Source organism: Plectrocnemia conspersa, unplaced genomic scaffold (assembly GCF_051122295.1).
Source record: "Plectrocnemia conspersa isolate PC_06_02 unplaced genomic scaffold, ASM5112229v1 ptg000011l, whole genome shotgun sequence".
Lineage (NCBI taxonomy): Eukaryota > Metazoa > Arthropoda > Insecta > Trichoptera > Polycentropodidae > Plectrocnemia > Plectrocnemia conspersa.
In genome coordinates this window covers 2,365,836-2,393,020 of record NW_028277175.1, presented here as the reverse complement: position 1 = coordinate 2,393,020, position 27,185 = coordinate 2,365,836, and the positions used below count along the sequence as shown (strand labels likewise).

General features: G+C 30.7%; 1 protein-coding gene across 4 annotated transcripts in view; it reads left to right on the top strand.

The window, feature by feature from the left end:
- LOC148229129 (uncharacterized) overlaps positions 1–27,185 on the top strand; it is a 91,753-nt gene that overhangs the window by 38,652 nt on the left and 25,916 nt on the right. For 3 of the 4 annotated variants that reach the window (XR_015811375.1, XR_015811376.1, XM_088197457.1), the window contains one exon: positions 13,258–13,354. The exons of the other annotated variant lie outside the window; for it this stretch is intronic. Coding sequence is in view for 1 of the 3 variants with exons in the window: in XM_088197457.1 (XP_088053583.1) it covers positions 13,258–13,354 (97 nt within the window). In the remaining 2 variants the exon portion in view is untranslated. The remainder of the gene's footprint in view (positions 1–13,257; positions 13,355–27,185) is intronic. 4 annotated transcript variants of the gene reach the window in all.

The following is a 27,185-nucleotide window of genomic DNA, read 5'->3' as shown; positions in this document are numbered from 1 at the left end:
TCAACAGATAAATACCTTCTCGTATTTATTTCATTTTTGTATGTATCTTTTACATTATATTCTTTACAATATAAAGATTATATCTATACTAGCTTCACCAGAGATAGATTCAAACTTATTCCTTATCACTATATTTACTTTTATTCATCCCAATATTACAAACTTATTACACAATTTGTAGTATCTTGTTTTCACGTATTGCAGTAGCACGTCCATGTTCAGCTTAAATTTCAACCTGAAAATTGAAAATAGCACAGTTAGTCTAGAAATGGCAGCTATGAAAATGTCAAATTGTCATTCTTCATCATTTAAAATGCGATAATATTACAGACACGTGTATTTTCAGTTTTATAGTATAGATATATACAAATTATACATTATAAATACATTTACCATCATTTTTATCTTGACGCTCTCCACAACTGTATGCAAAATACCTGTCTCTATCGCTCAGATTACTTCACAAATATAGTTATTCAAGGTTTAATAAACACTTATTCTTTTCAAATATCTCTACAAAAAAAGTAGGGTGCGATTTAACAGGGAATTATTTTAAGAGGTATGTGCATTTAAATTAACATTTTGTTCCATAAAACAAATTGTTTGTGTATTTAGTAAGGTTAAATCTTTCATTTTTTCCTTCGAAAAAGGACTCGTTGCAGTTATTCATAAGCTCACTGTTCTGACTAGGGATTGCAATAATACCAGGATTTTCAATACCGGTATTATTGCAATGTATTTTATTTTTAAATCTTCTGTTGTAACTTGACAGGCATAAGCTTAATGCGTTACAACGGGGTAAATCTGTACCAACTGGGTAAGTCAATTAGGCATAATGAATATCGACATATGAACCCCCAGACTGAATAATAATTTATAATCACTGGAACTGATCGGATTTTTTTATTAATAGCGCATTTAAAAAAATCGAATGTCGCTGCGGGGCTCGAACCCGAAACATCTGAACCGTTACGGACTGCGCTGTTCCGTCCTTAAAAATAAATGTTTGTATCATCTCTTTTACTAAGCTTCTTGAAATAAAAATTGAATAATATATAACCCTGAAAAATATATTAAATTTGTAAACAATAAAGTGACTTTTGATCAACCTGAATATGTAGTTTTTAAATTTAAATTGTAATTAAATTATTATCATAATAAGATCAAGTATGACTCATTTCAAACTACAAATTCTAACAAAAATAAGAGAGTTTGATAACGATTAAATCATTTTGATCGTTTGACAACCTCTAGGTTTAAAAATATGTAATTATTTATTTATTTATAATTTTTTACACGAGAAAAATTTAAATCTTTAATAGATTAATAAGGTAGATTTTGCTCAGCATATTTTAAATCTTTCACTGCATCGATTTCTTAAATTGAAGCCAATAAATCAAATTTATTATTTGCTGATTCTCGGAAAATAAATTTGAATGTACAAATGATATTCAAAAAGTACAATAAAAACAAATAATAGCTTTAAAAAACCATCTCGGTTAATAGCGCTGTCGTTCACGCTATGGTCCGCGTGACGTGATAAAGCATATCAGCTCTTTCAGTGAGTGTTTAAAAGGTCCGCGACAATCATAGTCCTATCGAGTGCGAGGTTCGTTTGATTTTCTCCCACTAGGTAAATCCTGCAAGAGCACCATCTGACGCTACAGTCGCAACCTTTCGAACCTCACGGACTACTAAACTCAAAATGTTGAATCCCGCGGACCGCGTCCATATTTTTTGTTGTTGATAAAGGTAACATTCTAAATTTAAAATAGTACTTGTTTACCGTGAGGGAGGCTTAGTGCTCGCCCGCTTATTGCCGCCACAGCCAATTACCACGATCTGGAGTTAATCAGTGAATTGGCGAATATTATTTACATCAGTGATTGATGTGCTAAACCGCCCATGTTGTGGCCATTATTAACTCTTTTAAATTTTTATACCATTCAAAACACTTCGTTTAGATATACCATACTCTTTAAACGCCTTCTCCAATATTTGCACTACATGCTTAACGCAAAATTTAATGCAAATTTTTTTATCCAAAATTGGATTATTATAACTATATCTACATTTGATTATTTTTTTATTACAGCTCGTATTTGTAACACACTTCACTCAAATGGATTTGGAAGGCTTGGAATTCTGTCTTACGCTTTATATGAAAATACCCTTTGTGCGTGTTGTTTTTTCATAAGTTAAACCACATACTATTGAGAACCACTCTCTCAAGAGCCAGATGGCATTGTAGCATCCGACATGTATGCACTTTTTTTAGTTACGTAAATTGCATTCATTTCATATTGGAGTAACTCGACGCTCGAGAGGATGTTTCACGTTAAATCTTCAGCACAGATCGAACGTTCCAGTCGAAAGGATCTCAGTTGCGAGAGTGGAAGATGGACCGCACAAAAACTGCATTGGCCGTTTAAAAATAGTCCCCCGTGCGCCGTATGCCCATTCGCGATGCCCATGCCCGACTTCTTTGTGAGTGCGTGCGCATCTGTGTATCTGTGTGTCCCGCGAATATGCATGTTGCACACGTGTGTGTATGTAATTATACTTATGTGCAATGGCGGAGGTGCGTCACGTACTCTGAGAGCGCGATGACCCTAAAAACTCGCCTTGAACAGAACCGAAAGACCTGACTGGCAACTATCGCCGGGCCGCCTGGCAACACTGCTCTCCGCTGCTCGCCGGTCAGTCGTTACTCTTCGGATCCTGCCTTTCGGTGTCTTTTTTTTGGGAATTTTCTCCTCGGGACCTTCGAATGAGGTCGCCGAGTCGCCGGGACGTCGCGACTCTCGGAAGTTCGTTAATTGGTGTTTCGTGTTCTTTGTGGTTTTTGTTTTTGATTGGTGGACGAGATGCTGTAAATCGTGTGCAGTGTGTTATTAAAGATTGATGATCTGCAGTCTCTAAAAAGGCAAAAAGATAATAAATTTTGTTTTTCATTTAAACCAAGCACACACATTGCAAATCAAAGAGATTTTCGTGTTTCAATAGTAATAATTTATATTGAAATTGTAATTCCATTGATAGGGGTGGAGTTCACATTTGGTCCAAGTCTGATATAAAAAATAATCATGCATCTTTAAAAATAATATAATGCTGTACCTAATATATAAAATAAAGTAAAATATTTTTCATTTTTATTGAGTATATTATAGAAAAGGTATGCTTCATTCTATATTCGTCAAGTTTTCCCCGTTTACTTGCGTCATAGAGAAATTTTATTAACTCGGGGTGCAATAAATCTTGAGACGGTCCTGACTAATTTTATCAGTATGGTCATGAATAATATCAGAACTCTTTCATGATTTGATTACATTTCTTATATTTCCTAATCAACCAAAATGTTCAGAGGAACAATAAATCTGGAGGTCCTCTTTTTCAGATGATTAAAAAACGCCAAAAAATGTATATAAAATAAATTACTCTATTTGTAATTTCTTCTAATCATAAATATCTCTGATTCTGAATAGATTTCACTGAAATGACCTCACTTCTAGTCAAGACTGAACGGCGGATGACATTTGCCGATTTATATTGGTACCCACCCCTAAGTTGGAGTAATTTTTAACCATTAAAATGTAAGATCTATAAATTTTCTCTTCCATAAGTCTGTATGCACTCACATAAGAATTCATAATTTAATTTGTCTGAACATAAAAAATAAAAATATGTGGGTTATATATTAATTATTTTTGAGGCCCCTCAAGATCTGGAGGTTCCAAGCGCGCGCCTCATGCTCTTATGGGTTAATCCGCCACTGATAGAAAATTAGAAACCCGTTGGAACTAAATCTATGTAATAAAATTCAGGTAGAAAACTAAATTGAAAAGTGATAGGCTATAAATTGTATATACGATCAATTAACGCGCCGGTAAACTGCTAGCAATTAATTGCTGTCGATAAAGATATTCCTAGACTCGTATTGAGACACTAAAATGATTAAAAAAATAAGTAACATATATTTTATTAATTATAACGTATTATTGTAGCTTTTAAATAATAGATATCACTACGCACCACCCAAGTCGATTTTATTTTTTAATTACTAATCACAGTATTCATTTTTGAAATTAAGAAAATCTAACCTATAATGATCAAGCGGTATTACAATTATATAATAATCACTAATAAACATATCCCAGACATAATATAAATTTAAAAAATTAGGATCAATATGTGATTTTAACCCTGGGTAACTTATAACTTATCGTGTTAATATATCTGAACAACTAATAATTAAGCTATTAGATTGAATACATATCTTCTAATTTTATCAAGTTTCTGAAAAATATATTCTATAATTTAGTATACGTTTTTATACATTATACATTAGTTCTTTAAGACCAATATGTATTGATCTCTAAAAAGTATTTGACACTGTTAGGAGCGCGAAGCTCAAAATTATGAGCGACTAGCGCGAGACCAGTATTTAATACGCGAAAATTATAATCGCATTTCGTAAAAATACATAGAAATCTCTCGGGCGTTCTGTAATAAAATTTAAGTAGAAAACTAAAATGAAAGTGGATCGTACGTGACCTAAATCAATAAAATATTGCATTTCGTTGTTTTTTTAATGTGTACAAGTAAAATATTACTTATTTAATATGCATGTATTTGTGTACATGCCAATGGAATACGTTTGTGTTAATTTTAAAACTTAAATAGAATATTAAGACTTACAAATGGTCTTTGGCGAATGGATGGTGACGGGTGGTAATTAGACATAGATTGGGCCGCTGCATTAGTTTATTTATTAATTATAGTTTTAATGGATGCTATGAATGAGATCGGCAGACGATGCGCCACCGGTCGTCGTCTTCTCATTTTGGTCAACCAATGTGATCTTCCCGCCAAGTAAATCCGTCTTCTCATTTTGGTCAACCAAATAGTGATCTTCTCGCCAAGTAAATCAGGCCGCCACAGACCAAAAAGATGAATGGTTCCTCCACTAATGATTAAAATTCGCGGTAAAATGCATTATTATACTATCATATTTTTTGTTAAAATCGTGCCATCGCCGTGCCAGTGGGAACGCTCGTTGCCGAGCGTTCTCACTGCGAAGACGCCGCCGCGATTTTATTGCTTTTGACGTGAATTTTTGCCTTCTGAGATGTGAAAATTGCTTTTGCGCTCTCCCATTGACCAAAATTTGGTTTGAATATACTTTGATCAGCTCTTTTGTATTAGAATTCCATAGTAATACCGGTAAGGATAGCTATCATATTTTTAAAACATAGTGTAATATTAAAATGCAGACAAACTATGGAGCTAGGGATTCCAATCCCGGGATCCCGGGATCCCGAACGATTTTCAATACCCGATGAGTCCCGGGATTATAAAACATAATCCCGAATTTTTTGGATTGATTGATTTATCAAGCACAATCGAATTATTATTGACAAAATCGTTATATTTCGTATACAAACTTGCGCGAGTTGCACGTGTCATCTGTGAATCTTTGAGGCTGTGAGTCTGAACGTGCTTTTTCAGCTGCAGCTTAGGAACCAAAATCAGATCAAGGCTAAATGATGAAACGCTTGATGCTTTGATGTTACTTCGTGAGTTTCTTCCAAAATAATGTTTTCCATTAATTGTGTCTATGAATGTACATATGTACATACATTGTCAAAAGTTTATTTTTTATCTTCTCAAATAAATAAATAAGACCTTCCTTTTTTTATTTTTATTATATTATTTTCTATTTTAAGTCCAGGACTAAAATTATACGTACTTTATAAATTGTACGTTATAAAAAACGGATGTAAAAAAATATTGTATTATTAATTTTAAATTATTTTTATCGATAAAATAACATGAAAATTATCCCGGGACTGGTCCCGGGATCCCGGGATCGACTAATTGCAATACCGAAATCCCGGGATCAAAATTTCGGCTCGGGATTGGAATCCCTATATGGAGCAATATGAGAGATGCGATGTCTGTATGTACTTATTCTTCTGCTTATTTTCTCCTGCGAGATGATTTGGCTTAGTTTGTATTTTGGTCTTAACCTAATAAAAGTTCTAAAACTAGAATTAGTTTTAGAACTTTCATTAGGTTAGGTTTGGGTTTGAACAGCAAATGAACGTTTCGCAACTGTCAAATTGAAAACCAAAAATTACACATTCAGTAACGTTTGTACATCGGATGTAAATAAATAATGATAAGTGTGTAAGATAAACAATAAATGAAACATATAATTCAAGACGTAGGATGATTCTCATCTGACATGGGCTCTATATAACTACTCAAAATGAGCTCACCAGATGTAAAGATATTTAGGGCGATAATTATGAGGAGCTGGTTCAATTTATATCATAAAAAAAATAATAATTAAAATAAATATTATTTTTAAATAAAATAAAAAATACTCGCCATATATAAAGATGTTTTTGGTGATAGCTACGAGGCGCTGGTTCAATTTATTGTATATTGAATGGTGCTCATTGATTTTAGATGTATGATATTATATTTTTTAATATATATTATTTTAATATTTTATATATGTTAATACTATGTATAGCTTATGGTGTATTTGTGTGTATATATATATATATATATATTATTCAAAAATATTATTTAAGGGCTTATTCTATGTCTTTGTTTGGGGACAATAATTATTCATTGTGAACTTTTGGTAGCTATCATTTTTCATTAGCTCTATGATATTACAATAACTATATGATATTATATAATTTTCTAACTTGTAACTAGATCATACCATCAGCAATATAAATAACCACAAATTGCAGGCTTTCTTTTTTTTCCAAGCTTTAAACAACCACAAGTAGCAAATTACCTTCTACTTGTAGTTAAAACTAAAATATGCATATGTTGCGGTAGATTTTAATTATATTTTATTTTTGAATACTTTATACTTCATATCAGTTAAGGGTAAAGGTTAAGAAACTGAATTAAAATAATCTAATTTCTTTACACAATGAATTCACTTTTCATAACTAAATATTAATGAGAATATATTCTCAGAACAGTGACATTGTTTTATTGATATGGGCTTGATGAATTACAAAGCGAATCAATGACCTCTCTTTCTAAATCTAAACGACTAATATAAATGGTTAGTGCTAAGCAGAGATTTTCTTGTACATTGCTACAACGACAATAGTGCGTGAGATGGAAAGCTGCGAACGTGCAAATTCAATTTCGCTCGGCATGCAAATTGCATTCTAAGAATATGCTAGTGAATGTACATCGGTGGGTCCAGTAAAAATATTTTTTACCACATAGTAAAAATAATGTATCGCGTGATTCATCGCCATTGTTACGGTAACGGAAGCTCGAATTAGCCGCCTTGTATTTTTCTTGATTTGTTTATTAATCATGCTGAATTTAGGTACATAGATAATAGAGAATTTATGGAAAAATTACATGTTAAATTATTTTAGCGTGCTCTATTGTAAATAATGATTTTAATTTAGTTTAGCTGCATATTATATATTAAAAAATCGACAGAAAATTGATCGGTCTTTTTGTATATTGCAGTTTTTTTCTTTGCATCGGTTTGAACTGCGACCGATGGCATAATTAAACGTTAAATTCGAAAGGGTCCACGCAAGGGTCCGCGAGGATCTTAAACGCACATAAATTGTAACTCAAACCAACCCACTAAATAAATAATAAAGCACAAAGGTTGCTCATGTTTGCTTTCTTTTTGTTATTTCGATATCAAAAGTTTGAAATATGATATTTGAAAGTTGAAATGTGATTCTGGTTTTGGGTGCAAGGGTGAAACGCGCCCTTCACTCTCTCGCATTGCAATTTGAAATAGATATTCAATCATTTTTATATGATTTTTTTATGTATAATGTTACTCGTGTATAATCTCGTAAAAGATGCGCGAGCGCACATGCGAGGTGATAGGGACAGGTCGCATGCCTAGATATAAGGTGTAGTATGTGTATATTATACCGCCGTCGTCGTTCAGGGTTAAAACCCCACGAACTTTTTGTTAAAATTTAAGCATTGTTAAAAGCGCTTGCTATGTTTTGATGCTTCATCACAACAAACAATTTGTCTGTCCTCTCGATTTGAAAAATCGCCAGACGCTTGATTGTTGTCCTGAAGCGCATGAACACTTTTACGAAAAATCGTCCATCTACCAAACGAGCAAGAGGAATCCACTGCATTTCGACAATCGTGTTTTGATGCTTCAATACAACATTGAATTTTCCGTGTGGCTGGATTCGAGAAATCATCGGACGTTCGATGCTGTTTCGAAGCGCTTAAACACTTATATTCAGAGACACTTGAAGAGCCTCTTTGAGTCTTGTCGAGGACTGTGAACTAGAATTTGAATAAGCATTCAACTTGCAATAGCAACAATCCAATTATTATTTACATGCCTCGCCAAGACCCAATGATTTTAATTTATTGTATATATGTAATTCGTATGTGTAGATTACAAAACACACGTGCTAAATAATTTAGTCAAATAAGTTAGTGACAAATGGAAGCACTTTTTTAACATTATGACTATATTGATCCACATGTGTGTTTTGCCGTGTGTACTTTATCTACTTTAGTACATATATTTTTTAAACACGTGCCTTCATATATCATATCATATTTTGTAAATTTTATATATTCTTTGTTATATATTGTCTGTGATGCTAAAATATGTTGCTATATAAATAACAGTAACACATATTCATAAAAATACATTTTTAACTTTCATGACATGCCATCGCTCTCTAAATTATACGTTCCCTTAGTTTATAAGTAGATGTATTAATTGTATCTTATCCATTATGTAGCAAGATTTTTACTAAACTGTCAAAATTATGTAAACATATTTTAATCAAATGGAATCGTTTCGGATGTAGAACATCTCGCTGTGCCAATTGGACTAATTTGGCTAACTAAAATGGCATTTTTTTAAATATAATATTTTTTTAAATTATGGTAGTTACTTTTATAAAACAAATACATTAAAAAAGGCGTGCTATATCGGTATTGAATTTAGTCAATATTCAATACCAGTATTTAGGTTTGGGTTATGATTTATGTAATTTTTAAAAGTCTAAAGCACACTAATAAATAAAAATAATTTAGCTTAGATTTCGAGCGCAAAGCATGAAATAATGAGTGCGTAGGAGAAACAGTTTACACCATTTTATTACTGCAATCCAAATCACGATTCTTGTTAATAAATTGGTGTGATTTACCAGGAAATTATTTTGAGAGATATGTGCATTTAAATAAATATTTTGCTCCAATAAACAAATTATTTATGCATTTATGAAAAGTAAACCTTCTGATTTTTTTGTGGAAAAGAATACGTTGCAGAGTTATTCATGGGGTGTTCAATGTTCTGAGCAATGCACGCTCACTGCCGCTCGCTCGCACCTATCCAACGCACAAACAATTTGCTTCATGGAACAATTATTTTATATATTGTTCTAACATATTATACAAACTCTTATCTGCGAATAACGAAGATCTTGTATCTCTCTTCTATAATCTATTCGCTTATTATCTCTACTCTGAAAAAAAATCATGGTGTTTTTAATATCAAATAATAGCTTCTTGATATTTAATCAATTACACTCAATGTCTATATAATGATATTAATCAGTAATATTTCAGATTAAACACAATATATAAACCATCTCATATATAAAATATTTTGCTAATAAACAGAAATTTTCTTTAAATTATATGTCGAGGACATAACAGACCGCTTAACACGTAAAATTGTAATATTTAGTAATCAGCTGCAAAGAAACTGGATATATATTTGTAAAAATTGTAATTGTTGAGATGTATTTGACCATGCAATGCAAAATTTGTGCATTTTTTTTCAATGAAAATATTTTTGTTGGTCGCGTGCAGTATTTTTTTACGTCAAGCAAAATATGTACCACTATGTAATATTTAATAAATATATTATATTATATAGTTACAGAAAAATATTATTGAACAATATATACAATTTTAACTGACTTAATAAAATACCGCTAGTTGCAAAAAAAAAATAGAATGTAAATCATTTTATAGAAACTGAAGTTATTTTCTTCTCCATCATATAATACACAAACATACATTTCATTGATTCGCTTTGCAAATATTCCATAATTTACTTTATGAAATGTACTGATATCAGGTAACAGGTATTTGAGTTTGTTCTTGAAATAAGGTGTTATTCCTTATTTTGGGTTATTTTAGGAATTCATGCAAGGCTAAAACAAATTTCTGGGAAAACTATATGTTTTGCACATGCATATATTATATATTTCAATAAAAAAAATAAGAATAAGATGAGGCAATCAATTAGAAGCCAAAAATAGTGAATATATAATCATCTCTTTTGTATTTACCGATTTGCAAATTTAAAGGAAAATGGAACCGCAAATGGAAGATTTTGTAACTAAGATTTTGATGACTGATTTGGACTAAGTTGAGTATACATATTCAGTCTATATGGTTACCATGATGTAATTGTAAAATTATTGTTTGTATGGACCCCACCCACATTAAACACGTACCGGTGATTGGTACCCAGGAATGTCTTTGTCTAAGGGTATAATGAAAGTTGTGATAATATGGAGTAAAAGTAGTAGTTTATATTAAAAATGATCACAAATGTATAAAGATAAACATCAATTAAAAAAAGAATTAAAAATGCTATATTTTATTCACTTATATTCTATTTCGTCAGTACCTCTTTGCAAGAACCAGCAGTAATCTGCCATCATACTAGCATTCATTTCCCTTGAAAACGGTTCTATAATAGCCATATCTTGATGGAATCTCTCAACCGATTGGCCGCTTACTGACTCCAGATTTTCCGGAAAAAAGTCAAGATGCGAATGGAGAAAATTTATCTTAAGTGACATTCTTGCACCCATTTTTTGCTAATAGCCTAATAGCTGTTTCACTAAATCAGTATAGTTAGGGTCTTTATTATAACATAAAAAGCCTTCCACTACAGCTCTGAATGACTTCAAGGCAGCTAACTGAACATTAGTGAGGTGGTTTTCGAACTCTTTGTCTTGTAATATTTCGCGTATTTGTGGCCCAACAAAAATACCTTCTTTCAACGTTGCTTCTGAAATTTTGTCGAACACTTTCACAAAATTTTTCATGAGACCAAGCTTTATGTGTAAAGGTGGTAAAAAAACTTTCTCTGAATTTATAAGTGGCTTAATTTTAATATTGTCTTTCCCAGGCACTCTGGGGCCATGTTATTATTTTATAATGTTCATGTGTTGCCCTGCTATCTCATAAATCCTCCTTGCAAATCTAGCAGTAAGGCAAGAACTTTCAAGTGTCCACAAATATTCCATTGGAAATCATTGTATTTTATCAAATTCATCAGAAGGGACAAACTGTCGTAGGTTTCTTTCATATTGACTGCATGAGTTTAGTTGTTTATTATTATTGTGGAGCAAAACTGCTTTTAGATGAATCTATAATATGAACAGACGCCAATCTCCTGGATCATAATCTTAGTTCATATCTTGGAATAATTCACGTATATCCTTGCAATAACAAACGCCATCCATCATATCGAAATAAACAGTTAAGTTTTCATTTGTTTTTCTGTAAATTCCATTGTTTCAGTCATGAGCCGAGCAGTTCAGCTTGTTGCTTTGATAATTTAAGGTCCATTACCAGATCGTTGAATTAAATGTGGTTTCTTTTCGTCGTCATAACTTTCATCGCTCGATGATGACAGTTTCCTCCAGGTAGAAGCAATAGGTTCTTCATGAAAAATAATATATTCTATATTGGATGGTGGAGTAGGCACTGGTATGTCAGAATTATGTAAAACTGGTCTTTTGGCAGGTTTGGATACGAAATGTAATGCTTAATTTTACTTGAGAATCAGAAGTAGCAATCTGTTTCATGATCTTTTGGTTCCCTCCACACCATTGAAACAAAAATGACATCGTTCTTCCTTTTCCATGTAACCACTAATTTAGGTTTACCTTACAAGGTGTGCAGCAAACATGGAGAGCCCATGATTTGTCTTGATCGCCAATATGGCATCCGAAGTAGTGAAAATATGCAGTTTTAATCTATGGAGTTATATTATTTCTTTGTTTGACGGATATTTATGTTCCACATATGTAAGAACAACTGTCATCCGCGACCTTGCAATGTCTTGAGTTATCCTTGAACATTTTACTGCTTTTACGTATTATTTTAAGGGGTTCTAAGTGCACTTTTTCACTAAAACTGACAATCAACTACGAGGTTTCTATCAGTTAACAGCAGTGTTATACCAGTGTAAAAAAATGGTGCAAACAAAAAACATGATTGATGCAAAAATAAAAAAAATAAATCTACAGATATATTTATAAAATATATGTACCTATCTTTAACTGAAAAATTTGACGTGGTAATTTTTTTGATTTCGAATTTGAATTTACCGCTGCATAATGCATCAAGAACTGTTACAAAAAAAAAATTAAAATATTGGCCAGTGTAATATTTAGGTAGAGATCTACATTGACAAAGGATCGTACGTGACATAAAACAATTTATTTATTAAAACAATATTTAATTACAAAAATATTATGATCACTTAATTTAAAATCAATACTGAAAGCACTAATTCCCAACTATTGAATATGATATCATGAAAATGGTGGCTGGGTTGAAAAAATGTGTTGTATCTACATATACATATGGACATATCGCCGTGCGCTAGTAGGGAGCAGAGGTGGTAGGGAGGAGGGCTCGGTGTCCGCGCCTAGACCCGGGCGAGCTCTCGGATAGGTTACTTCCGCGTTCGTCTATGCGCCTGCGGGCTTCGGCGATTGGCCCTTGGCCCTGTAGGGCGCGCCCTCCCGCCCGCCGTTCTATTTCTCTATTGATCGGCCCTCGACGCCCTACGCACCGCAGCTCTCCTATCACGCACGCGGAAGTGCCCTCTCCCACCCGGCGTGCCGGTCGCTCTATCGATTCGTCGTCGAGGCGGAGGCGGAAGGAGAGCGCGGCTTCCAAAACTGGGTTGCGCACTGGCGCTCTGTGAAAACTGCGCTGTCGGCTTAGTTCGCATTCTCTTCGGTCGTGGGATGACGCGTTTTCAGCGCGTCTGAATATGAAGCTACTTATCACATACTAGAAAAATCATTTTGTTGTCAAGAGTGTCGTGGAATATAGGTATATGAAATTTACTATTCATATTTTTGTGTTATCACGCCTTAAAAATTATTGAAATAAATAAAGTACAAAGAAAATTATTTCTAAATATATTTCTTCATTTTTTAGTTATCTCACTATCGCGCATAAGTTAATACACGAGACGTCAACCAAGAATCGAATGCTTCAATCCGAAAATACTTCATCACACAATTCGGGGGCAATGGTGAGTAAATAATAATTTCTAACATTTCAATGAAAAAAAAATTTTAGTTATATATATATATTTTATTTAGTAGCCTTTGTTAGAAATGCAAATTTCTGTATAAAACATACATAATTATTATTTAAAAACATTCATATAAAATTTAACACAAAATCAGGAATACTATTATATATTATTCCCACTTCCTTTGTTAGGTCTACCTAACAGCCTTTGTTATATCTAACTACTCTAAAATTAATGCCATTTCTAGGAATAAATCTGTATTTTTTACTCAAATTTATTTTAAAAATATATTAATTTAAACATATTTTTACAACCCATTAATATATTTTTGTTTATTACTACTCTGATCGCACTCTTCTAAATTTTTTGTAGCATTTGAGTATAATATTACAAATATTATATATATGTTTTTGTATTTACCCTGAACATGTTTCGTATTTTTTCCATTTTTTATTATGTATTTATGTTGGTCTTAACCATTTGAATACCGTGAGGACGCCGGGGTCCGCTTACGAAAGACGACATGAATGCCGCTAGGACGCGGGTGTCCGTTTCTAGTATTACATTCCTTTGTAAAATTATTAAATAATTTTTTTATGTACTTTTTGTGTACTTCCTTGTATAAACTGGATTTAATTTTGTTCCTATAATAAATAAAAAATTCAGGCAAAAATATTAAATTTCCAGAAATATTTTTTTAAATATATTTATACAATCATCCATATTTGCGAAAGTCTGCTTGGCATTCTTAGCATACACCGCCTAATTTCGTTTGGCACTAATAAGGTTAAAATAATTTTTCAATAAATAGTTACGCATGATTTTTAATTTAGTAGTCTTTGTAAGAAATGCAGATTTCTTTATAAAACATACAAAATTAATATTAGCTAATAGTTAATAATAAAATATTATAATAAAACATTCATTTAAAATTTAACACAAAATCAGGAACACTATTATATATTATTCCGATCACCGTACAATATTCCCATATCCTTTGTTATACCTATCTACTTTAAAATTTAAGATATCTCTAGAAATAAATCATTATACAAATTTATTTAAAAAATATATTTATTAAAGCATATTTTACAACTAATTAGTATATTTTTGTTTATTAATCTGATCCCCCTAAAACATATACGAGTATATATGCTTTTGTATTCACCCTGAACATGTTTCGTATTTTTTAAATTTTTTATTACATATTTACGTTAGTTTTAAAATAGTTTTTAATAAGTAGTTTCACATACTATTTAAATAAAATAATTAAAAAATGTGTTTTTTAATGCATGATTTTTAATTTAGTAGTCTTTGTTAGAAATGTAAATTTCTATGTGAAACTGATATGGTTTATTATTTAATTTATATGAGCTAATACTTAATTATAAGATAATTTCGTCCCGCCCATTCAGTGGCGGATTAAGCACTTGGGTACAAACAATTTGATATAATATCATTCGTATTTCTACAACCTCCAACGTATTAACGCTAATATAAAAAATAATATTAAATATTAACTCTTTCTTGAACCTATTTTCCTGGTTTTCTGTATAATATCTATCAAGTATATATTTAAATATGAAACATGAAGTATAACTTGAATAAATACACTTTTATCAGTGGCGGATTAAGCACTTGGAAGGCCCCGCCCCAGGCACAACATAATTTTGGAGGTCCTCTTTTTCAAATGATAAAAAAGCGACAAAAAATTATTAGAGATTTTCATATTACGCGACTCTCGGAAGTTCGTTAATTATTCTTGCGTGTTTTTTGTTTTTGATTCGTGGACGAAATTCTGTAAATCGTGTGCAGGGTGTTATTAAAGATTAATGATCTGCAATTTCAAAAAAAAAATATAATAAAAATAGTTTTTAAACCAACACACACATTGCAGATCGGAAAGATTTTATTTTCTGGTCTCAACAGTAATAATTTATATTAAAATTTTAATTCCATTGATAGGGGTGGAGTTCAGATTCGGTCCAAGTCCGTTATAAAAAATTATCACGCATCTTTAAAAATATATAATACTGTACTTAAAATATATATAATAAAATACGACAGTAATTTTCATTTTTATTTAATAAATTACAAAAAGGTATGCTTCATTCTATATTCGTCAAGTTTTCTCCGTTTCCTTGCTTAGAGAAATTGCGACAAATCATAGAGAAATTTTATTAATGATGCAATAAATCTTGAGATAGTCCTGACTAATGTTGTCAGCATGTTCATTGATAATATCAGAACTCTTTCATGATTTGCTTACATTTATTGTATTTCCTAATCAACCAAAATGTTCAGAGGAACGATAATTTTGGAAGTCCTCTTTTTCGAATGATAAAATGCGGCACAAAATTTATTAGAGATTTTCATATTACGTGACTCTCGAAAGTTTGTTAATTAGTCTTTCGTGTTCTTTGTGGTTTTTGTTTTTGTTTAGTGGACGAGATGTGTTTTAAAAGATTGATGATCTGCAGTTTCCAAAAAGGCAAAAATATAATAAATACAGTTTTTCATTTAAACCATCACACACATTACAAATCAGGGAGATTTCATTTTCGTGTCTCAACAGTAATAATTAATGTTGAAACTCGTTACTGAGCGTTCCCACTGCTACCGCACCATCACGATTTTATTGCTTTTGACGTGAATTTTTTACTTCTGAGAAGGGATAATTGTTTTTGCGCCCTCCTATTGATCAAAATTCGGTTTGATAATAATTTGACATCAGAAGTCCGTAGTAAAATTGGTAAGGATAGCTTTCATAGGTGACAGGTGCAGACGAACTATGGAGCAATTTGCGAGACGTCTGTCTGTACCTTTTTTTCCTGCGAGATGCGATGGCTTAGTTTGTATTTTGGACTTCATCTAATGAAAGTTCTAAAACTATAATAAACTTTCGTTAGGTTTGAGTTTAAACAAGTCCGATAAGGATAGCTAGAATTTTGACGTGGATGACGTGGCAAGAAAAACACATGTCATTTAATGAAATACAATGAATCTTAACGATATGAAAATCTGAATAAAAAACGATCACTGACCAGCCAACTTTTGCCCCCCCTCCCCATCTGGAAAAAGCTGAAATGACGTCCCTGTGTTCAGATGCTATGTTCGAGCTATTTAAGAGATCTATAGACTGATTGTCGAAAGAGTATTTCAACCTTCGGTTGTTCTTCAAAGGTCTCTACTCTTCACGTTATTAATTAATGATTTAAATACGGCAGTTACGAATTGGAGTTTTCTTGTGTATGCAGATGATTTGAAATTTCATAAATGCATTCGATCTGTTGCGGACTCGTTCACTCTACACAGTGGTTGATATTCTCTATGGAGATGGGCTTTTGCCCTTTAGTATCGGAAAGTGCACTACTGTGTCATTTTCTCCCTTCTCGGTAAGAACATTTTGGCTGGAGAAACTTCCTCTTAAAATGTCATTCATTTTGAGAGCAATTGTAGCTTCGAATGCGACGGCTGCGATAAATCTTTTAAGATTCTTGGCTTTGTTACGAGGAACACGTTTCACTTTGACGATCCGTCAGTTATTCGCTCTATCACATTTTAGTTCGTAGTATTCTTGAATCAATATCTCTAATTTGAAATCCTCGAATAATCAAATACTTCATTTTATTAGAAAGAGTTCAAAATAGGTTCTTAAGATACCTTTATAAAAGGATATTTAGTTATTATCTGTTCTTGTATACCTACCAGCACTCTTCTTTTAGGAGCGTTGGGATACGATTCGTTGAGTTCTTGCAGAAAGTAGTATGTGGCTAAGCATTTTTCAAACCATTAAAAAGTGCTCATTTATTTTGTACTGCTCTATTTATTGCTATTATGTTCTATGGAAATTATTCACATTAAATCAAATTAAAAAAAATATTGTATAAATATTTATTATAACAATCAAACTATTCTTGAGGAATTTAAAAATCACGATCGCGTCCTCTTTTGATGATCGTTAGGGCCAGCACTCTCCTATGGCTGTCGCCATCCGGATCCTTAATACGCTTGCATTACTAATTGATATTTTTAATGACAGCTACGAGGAGCTCCAGTTCGTATCATTTCATATTAATTGTTTATGATTTCTTTTTTGTTTTTTTCTTTCTATATATTCTTTTTATTATATTTTTTGTGTGTTGAAAAAATAATACTATATATTATTTTTGATCATGGTAGTGCATAAAAAACAAAATTTTTACAAAACAATAATATTCTTACTTATATTTTTTACATCTTTCTACGCTGAACTTATTGCGATTTGTAGTAATACATCTGTATTTCGTATCAGACAAAAAAATATAAAAAATAATCTTTATTTAACATAAAACCTTAAAGCATACTTTTACAACTAATATATTTATCTTTGTTTATTACTGATTTCATAACTGTTCTGTAATTTTTATAACATTGAGCAATCAAAATGGAGCATTGCAATATTTTTTTTGTATTTGCACTAAACATATAGTCTTTAAAAGTTTTTAAAATTCAATTTATATGTATAATAGTTATGTAATTAGTAGTTTTACCTACTAATTTAAAAGAATGCTTACAAAATATTTATTTAGATATAGTACGTGTTTTTGATTTCACTTGTAATGCATGATTTTTAATTAAGTGCTCTTTGTTAGAAATGCAAATTTTTATGTAAAACTTTTATGATTTTTATAAAAATTATGTTAGGTATTAGGTTAGGTCAGGAGCCTGCGGCATTAAGGCCGCATGAGGTATTTTTGCTCATTTGCGGTCTTTTAATAAAAATATATTTCCATATATTTCAATATATTTCCTTTGATCAAAGAATTATTCGCAAGCTTTTGGAGAAAGAGCGTAACCAACCCATGATATTATATGTTCTTAAAGTTTCTGGTACTGATTTTGAGGTCATCTATATTACAAGTGCAAAAATATTTTTGTTTTTGAAAATTTTATTCTGAAAAAAACTCATTTTTTTTAATATTATCACGAGCTATTTAGCCGCGAGGCAATATATTTTAGGTTCTTAAAAACTATATTTTAATTATATGATGAAGTGCGAGTTCACAGCCACTGGCATGTCTAAAATAAAAGTCAATTTAGTTACATAATTTGCTATTTTAATGTCTAATTAACGTATTTATATGGACGTTTAAATTGCCATAAATTGGTTGAAATAAAATGGTTAGAAATTGCCATTAAACATTTTGCTTTTCATTAACCAATTTATTTACAAACAAGCAGATCAATAAACGAAAAGTCTTGACTTCCTTAAAAGTCCGGATATTTAGCATTCATTTTTTTATATAGAGTCAACATTTACACAGGTGAACTGCGCTACTTCTAACGATGTAAGCAATGATGCAATTCTGAATTAAAGTTACCATTTTACAATAGTATGTTCTTCGGGAACTTATTTTTTCATAGGTTTGAAGAAATTTATTAAAATTATTTTAGTTTTAGCCATGCAGCATGAAATTTTTTAACTGGCAATATTTAAAACATATATTTTTATTTTACTAAAATAAAACGTAATTTTTAAATTAAAATTGGCTGCGTATCAAATTTTTTGAAACTGACTTCACACTTTTTGTATGTCTGTCTCCAATAAACTTTGAATCGGATTGATGCTTTAGGAAATCTGATCATCTTAATCTTAGTATCTTACGTGTCTGATGGCTCGGTGATTATTGCGCAAATGAAAATTACGCACAGCAAAAATTTCAAACAACAAAAAATCCCATCGTAGATTATTAATATACACATACTATGTATATGTGTATATTAATTTTAAAATATCATGTTTTAAAAACATTTTACAATTATAATAATAATTACAGAAAAATATTAAGCAGTTGCAATTTTATGTAAAATATATTTGACAATCAGAAGTTATGCTTTGAATTTTGAATTTTCGTTTGCGCAATAATCACCGAACCATCTGAAACATGAGACTAACATTAAAATGACCAGATTTACTAAAGCATCAATCAGCGATTCAAAAGTTTGAGATCTTACCTCAGTCTCTGATTCATCGGGGGGTCCGGAAAATTCACCGCCAGCAATTAAATGCTAGCAGTTTACCGCCGTTTCCATTGATCACATAAACAATTTATAACACATAGCATATTTTATCGCCAGGCAATATGTATAATTAATATAAATTTATTGGTCATTTTAAATTGAAAATAAGGTTTTTCTATAGGTGTTATTTTTACTAAATTATAAATTAATTGACACATTTTAACTGGCGTAGTTAGTAAAATTATATTCATACGATTGAAAATGTAACTTCACTGTAATAGTTGCGAATTATGTAATTATATGTGTATACATTTTCACCGGTAAATATATATTTTTACCAGTAGAAATATAATTTATCTGGCACTAGTAGATGTATATATGTGTACTAGTGAAGGATAGGCGCTAGTGAAAATTTATGATGCTCTAAAATGTCTATGAAACACAATTTGCTAGTTGCGAAAATCCATTTATTATATAAACCTTAACTTAACTTAATCAGAGTTCTAAAGGATAGGCATTAGTGAAAATGTATAATGCTCTAAAATGTCTATGAAACACAATTTGCTTGTTGCGAAACGTCCATTTGCTGTTCAAACCTAAACTTCATTCATTCAATGGGAGTTCTAAAACTAATTATAATTTTCGAACTTCCGTTAGATTAATTCATTTAGGCTAGGTTTAGTTTTGGACAGAAAATGGACGTTTCGCATCTGTAAAATTGAGTTTCATAGACATTTAGAACAGCATATAATTAAAACTTCTTAAAATTTATCTTGATTTAATAATTTAACTTTGTAGACTTCCCACACCGTCAATCAACCAATGAATAAGCGAGTTTTTATAAATACATTAATACTTCTAGACGGTAAAATGTGCTAGCGATCATTTGTAGGCTGTAAATTGTTTATGCGATCAATTGACGCGGCGGTAAATTGCTAGCAGTGAATTTTAGATCCAAAATATTAACAAACACGCTTCGCACTCGTAATATCGCGCTTTGCTTTTTTGCTAGTGTAACTCACAACTCATTATTAGACTAAAATAAAAATTATTCATTACTTATAAGTGAACTTTAGAAATCAGAAATCATATCAAGAAATTACAATTTTTTTTATATAAAATATTAAATTAAATTATATAGCTCGCTAAAAATCATTTTATTATTGAACTTTTTTGCTATAAAATATGATATCAATGATAAGATAAAAATCAATGTCGGACGTCGTGTTTCGTACGTTTTAGAATATTATTATTAGATTGTTTTCGAAAACCATGAAACCATTAATATTCTTTGCTATAAACTTGTTTTCGAAAAAAGTTCTTTTCTTGATTTAAATCCTTGAAGTTATAGTTAAAATCCTGAATTTTAATTATATTTATTAATTTATATGATAATTACATGTTTCCGGAAATCGAAGACTATTTATAGTTTAGTGAAGCTTTTATTTTATACTCTTATTTCTAAATTAAATATATTATGCTGTTCTTCGTTATCTGAAAAAGTATGTATGTATTTTAATTTATATAATCTATTAATAACATCGTACGATAACGGAGATGAACTTTACCGCCCATCGTTACGCCTACGCGTCTTTATTTTACATAGTACAATTTTGCATTTAGAAAAGCCGGATGTATTATTTAACAATAATTATTTTCTCAATTCACCTGCCACGTGGATGTCTATTCAAATTAATAGTTTAATGACTATATAATATATACCTAATACACGACCTTCGCATAGCATATAAATATACGAGTAAGGTTGTATTTAAATTATATTTAAATAATATGTATGTGAAGAGGATTTGACTCGAGTGAGGGATTAACTATACACACATATGAGTATAATATACAATACATAGATAACCATACCTTCTCCCTCCTGTGTAATCGATCCACTTCCTCCATACCTCCATAGCGTTCTCAACTCTTGACACGTGAACGTATGAGAGTCACTGTTAATGTTTACTGTTTTGGGGGACGTACACTTTGACGCTCTTCGTCCCTAGTGGACGACAAGGGGAGACTGGGGTTGAGTGAGACGCGGAAGTGCGAAATATCGAATGTCGCGATAGGCACAACGAGCTGGTTGTGTCTGTTGAATGTGCTTTGTTGTGCACACTTGCATGCTCGCTTAGATATTTATATATACGAGTGCTTATGTATGTACATATATCATCAAAAGTGTTGACATGGTTAGTAAATAAATTGAAGCACGCGAGGAGTTAATTGCGTATAGTGTAATTACTTTCAATTATTTACTGCTGAAGTAAATCATTAAAACTAACTTGATATTACTGCCGTTTATGTGCTATTATTAACCCTTTGGCTACCGAAATCCGATATATCGGCTTTGGCTACACTAGCGAGAACTGCCGGATCCGACGGCTCCGAAATCGAAGTATCCAATACATTTTCAACCGTCTGTAGGGTAATTGCTTCAGGGGTATATAACATTTTTTCAAATATATGTTATAAATATATTATAATCATTATTTTATTTAAATTTCATTATTATTTTTATTTATATATATATATATATATATATATATATATATATATATATATATATATATATATATATATATAGATGTATATGTATAGATGTATATGTATATATATATATATTTATATATAAATATATATATATATATATATATATATATATATATATATATATATATATATATATATATTTATATATATATATATATATATATATATATATATATATATATATATATGTATATGTATGTATGTATGTATATATATATATATATATATATATATATATATATATATATATATATATATATATATATATATATATATGTGTATATATATAGATGTATATGTATATATATATATATATATATATATATATATATATATATAAATATATATATATATTTATATATATATATATATATTTATATATATATATATATATATATATATATATATATATATATATATATATATATATATATATGTATGTATATAAATATATATATATATATATATATATATATATATAAATTTAACCGTCTGTAGGGTATTTTTACTTCTACCATTATTTAAAAATATCATATTTTATTAATTTACGAAAAGTTTTATTTACATTTTAAAAATAAATACCATATTATATACCATTGTTATCTCGTAATTTTTAATACGTCATGCGATAATGACTCTTATTACAGCGTAAATACGAACTAAAATAACACACAATCGCATATTCATCATTAATTAGGTCTAGTTCGCTGCAGACAGCGTCGCACGTACGACCGTATGTTTACAAACTAAAATACACATTTTGACTTTTTAATTATTTAATAAAAAGTCCCGGCAGTTCTGGAACATTTTTCCAAAAATGCCCGGCATCCAAAGGGTTAAAAAAATAACAAGTCAATGAAATATGATGCCAGTTGCAGCACATTAATTTTACTCAATTAACAAAATAATGGACCAAAAATTTCAGGTATTGTTTTAAGAGATAAATGCTTTTCTCATAAACAATTTTATATTATAATACAATACTTGACAATAGTTTGTAAAACATAGGTCAACTGTTGAATTATGCAATGTATCTGGCTAAGCCGGATAAAAATATAATTATAATATTAAAAAATGTACGAAACACGGCGCCCGATATGGATTCTTTACTTATTTATTTATTTTATACTAAACAAATTTGAACTCAACATATGTAAATAAAAAAAACTTGATATTATAATTTATTTCCTAATGCACGAAGGTGTTTCTTTATTTGTTTTTTTCGGATTGTCCTAGGAATATTATTATACAAGTTTACATTTCTGTACATTATTCCCCTGGCCGTACTCGTTTTCTTATACCTAACTATCCTTAAATTGTCTCTATATCTAGTATTAAATATATGTACATATTTATTTCTTAATAAATATTTATTAAAATACTCTGGTAACATATTATATTCTAACTTATATATATAGATACTAAAACATTCATCTAGAATATTTAACCATTCTAATTTATCAATCATACTTCTACAACCATTAAATCAATTTTTATTTAAAACTACTCTCATTGCCCTAATTTGTAATTTTTACCACACCGTCTTATTTAATTTATTAAGCATATATAATATTTTTGCAATATAATTGAAGTTGATTATAATATTTTTTCGTATTTATTCTTAACATAATTTTTATCTTAGATAATATACTTATTATCTAACATATATTTTTAATTAGTAAACATACATTTAGTTGTGTTCTAACTTTTTTATTCTCATTCTTATTCTCAGTTTAAATACATTATTTTTTAACCATATTTCTATTATACTTAATTCGTTATTTAAATTATCTACAACTTCTTTAACATTATCACCTATACACTAAATTTAAGTGTCGTCCGCAAACAGATATATTTTAGATTTTCTTATAGTCTTTATTATATCATTAATATATAATATAAACAGCAATGGTCCTAATTTGGACACATGCGGTACACCGTGAGAAATTATTTGCTCTTTGGAAAAAGCATATTTTATTTTAATTTTATGCTTTCTCTTTTTTAAATAATTATTAAACTATCTTAACACTATTTTACTTATACCTATATTCTCTAATTTCTTCAACATTATTATTATGTCTACTGTTTCGAAAGCTCTCTTGAAATCCAATAAAACTACTCGAATAATTTTGTTAGTATCCTTGGCACGTTACGTTAGCCTATAAAATCCAGACACAATAAGCTATGAAAATTTCAATATGTCAGAGCCTAAGATACCGTTCGATCGTTTTTGTTCCTTGATAAATTGAATAGTGGAGATGTAAACAGCTTTTCTTCTTTTCAGATAAGAGTTGAAGTGTTTCATATAATAGACTGAACATAATTTAGCACAGTTGTTCTGCATAGTAATGCAAACAGCTCGCTTGCAAATATATTTAAATATTAACCGGTAGCACGCAATCTGCCCCTAAAATTCTTAAAAATAAAATTAGCATATTATAATTAATATCCATATGTCTCATTACTAAGTTACACATGCGCAGATATAATTGAATAGCTCGAATATAAATGCATATGCATGTAGTAAGTAATGTACGAACTCTGCTAATGGCGACCGAGCTTCCGTCGTGTTATTGATTTTCAGTACACTCCCATCGGGTGGTTCGAGTCTTACGTCATCAATGGTAGCCGGTGGGGTTGCGAGATTTCTAAATAGATAAGCGACCGGGTAGAAAACAAACATGCAGAAGCAGGGGCGGCAAAAGCGAAGGGTGGCTCGGCCAGCGCACACCCCCTCCGGTTAATAAAAAGCTGACCTTGTCACCGACACCTTTACGGCTTCTGAATTATTATGTAATTTTTGCTTTTTTTTTTACCGAGACGCATGTGTGTGCGTGTGTCCGTCCGTCCAAGGCCGTTCGCTAAATTCTTCTGTATGGAACACATGAAGTCACGGGGTGTACAGGTGTTATTCGCGCGAGCGTCGGGAGCTTTTGAATCGGATATGATCGTCAGATGCGGAGAACTGGTTTCTGCAGTCAGAGTCCGCTGCAGGATCCGCGGGCCGCATGTCAATTGAATTTCATAATGATATCCAGTTTTGAGATTTCACGGACGCTTAATGCTGTATGGTAGGTGCGCGTGTGTCTGTGTGCTTTGTGCCCCTCGCGGATTTTGTCAAAGATTGATTGAATGATCGGTGGATCCACCTGGAGTTGCCTTTTTATTTTAGAAAGCGCGACGAACGTGAAGGTCGTAATGATTAAATAGTCAATATATTCAGATATACTACCATGTGTTTCAGCTATTAAAACAAAACCCACATCCCTTATTAGTAAAAATGAATAAATCACATTATTTTTGTACATATTCAAATGTTGATTCGCATATATATATTGTAGGAAAACGTATAAAAGACAATCAAAGTAATTCGTAACATTTTCTGAATATTTTGATTTATGAACTTAATAAAATTTCACTTTTTCGAACATACTCCCCACCATGAAAATTTTTTTTTACAATTTTTATTTAGGCATTCTTATTTGAAATTTATGTTTTTGTTATTTGCGTTTTCATTGAAATATATTTGCTTGTGTGGTGGACCAGTATTTTAGTCAGAGACTATAATTAATACATAATTAGGAACGCAATTTTTGATTTTTATTAATGAACGTTTATAAGACAATGTGTGTTTTATTACGCAACGCGTTTTTTATTTAATAAATTCAAAGTATTAAATCAGATACGTCATTTAAGCTTTGTCCAGGGGCGGAGGCAAAAGTTGGCCAGGCATAAAATGTTCATAAAATGACATTTTCTGGCCAAATTCAAGGGGGTCCCTGTTTAGGATACAAAAGAATTAAAATCGTGCCGTCGCCGTCGCATTGGAAACACTCGGTTATCTAGTGTTCATATTGAGACTTTATAACAATACTATTACTTATAATAAGTGAGAATCGAATGAAGCATATCTAAACCAAATTTTGAGCAATAGGAGAGCGCATATATATTGTTAAAATGAGCCTTTTATTTATAGTAAAACATTTAATTAGCTCCTCTAATGCGGAGTTAATTAAATGGTACTGCTTCTCTTTGGTGAGGCGTGTGATGCTAGTTGGTAGTAATGATGTTGCTACCCCAACAACATCAGTTGCTTTGGCAGGGCTACATCAAATGATTTTGCGTGCCTTATACAACCCGCAAGCTAAACGTAATCCAACCCTAAACTCATAACACAAAAGACGTTTTAAGTTTTACCTCTGCAAACATGCATCCCATCATAAAAAAATCGTATTAAAAGAAATTTCAGTTAATGAAACTTTTTGGCTTATATTATCCAAAATATATTTCGCTTCACTAATAAACATACTTTAATGTTTTCATTTATGGAATATATATAATAAAAAACGCACAATAAATATAAGGTTGAGCTAGTATTTTTATATAAAAAGGAGAATTTTATTTTGAAAGTGATATTTTTTATAGAGGGGGGTATGTTCAAACAAGTAAAACAAAAAATGCTTCTTGTGCATTTAGTTTGTGTAAGTTTGTGTAATTATTTTGCGGCGTAGTGAAAAAATTTATAAAAGGTAACTTTTTTATTCGAAATTATTAATAATTGATTTCCAATAAAAATATGAAAACTTGTCGATATAGGCCATGTTCTTCTTATAAATACATGTATTAATAAAAAGGTAATAAGTCTTGATATATTAAAATATTATATATTTAATTATTATAAAACGTAATGTGGCAGGTGAACCTGATTTTCTGCATAACTTAATAACTCGTAGTTGAGTTGTGTATGTAATGAATACTGAAATTTGCACAATAAGTTCATTTTAATTAAATTTAAAGTAGAGAAACCAGTATCACGGGGTTAAGGCAAATGACAATTTTAAGTTAAATCTCATATTTTGCATTTCGAGTGCAGAATTTAGAATTCATTTCAAAATATTTTTTACCTATTAATTAACAGCCAATTCACACAGAGTATCTTCAAAGACATTTCGAGATTTGTTCTTATGTTTTTACACTTACTGGTGTTAAACAGTTTGCTTAAATTTATACATAGCTATTTAACAAATTTCTATATAGTAGATATTAGTAGAAGATGTTTAGCTCTAGGCTTTGACTAGAGCAAATGTTTACCTATGAAAGTATAATATTTATACCTCTTTTTGGACGGTGGTGCTCGTTGGCCGTTGTAGCGTTTGTGGGTCAGTGCGAAACTCATGGAACTTTGTGGGCAGTTATTTGCGTAGGCACAGAATCAATCGAGTCGGAAGCTGATTGAAGCCGGAGATGAGTAAAAATAAATATAGAC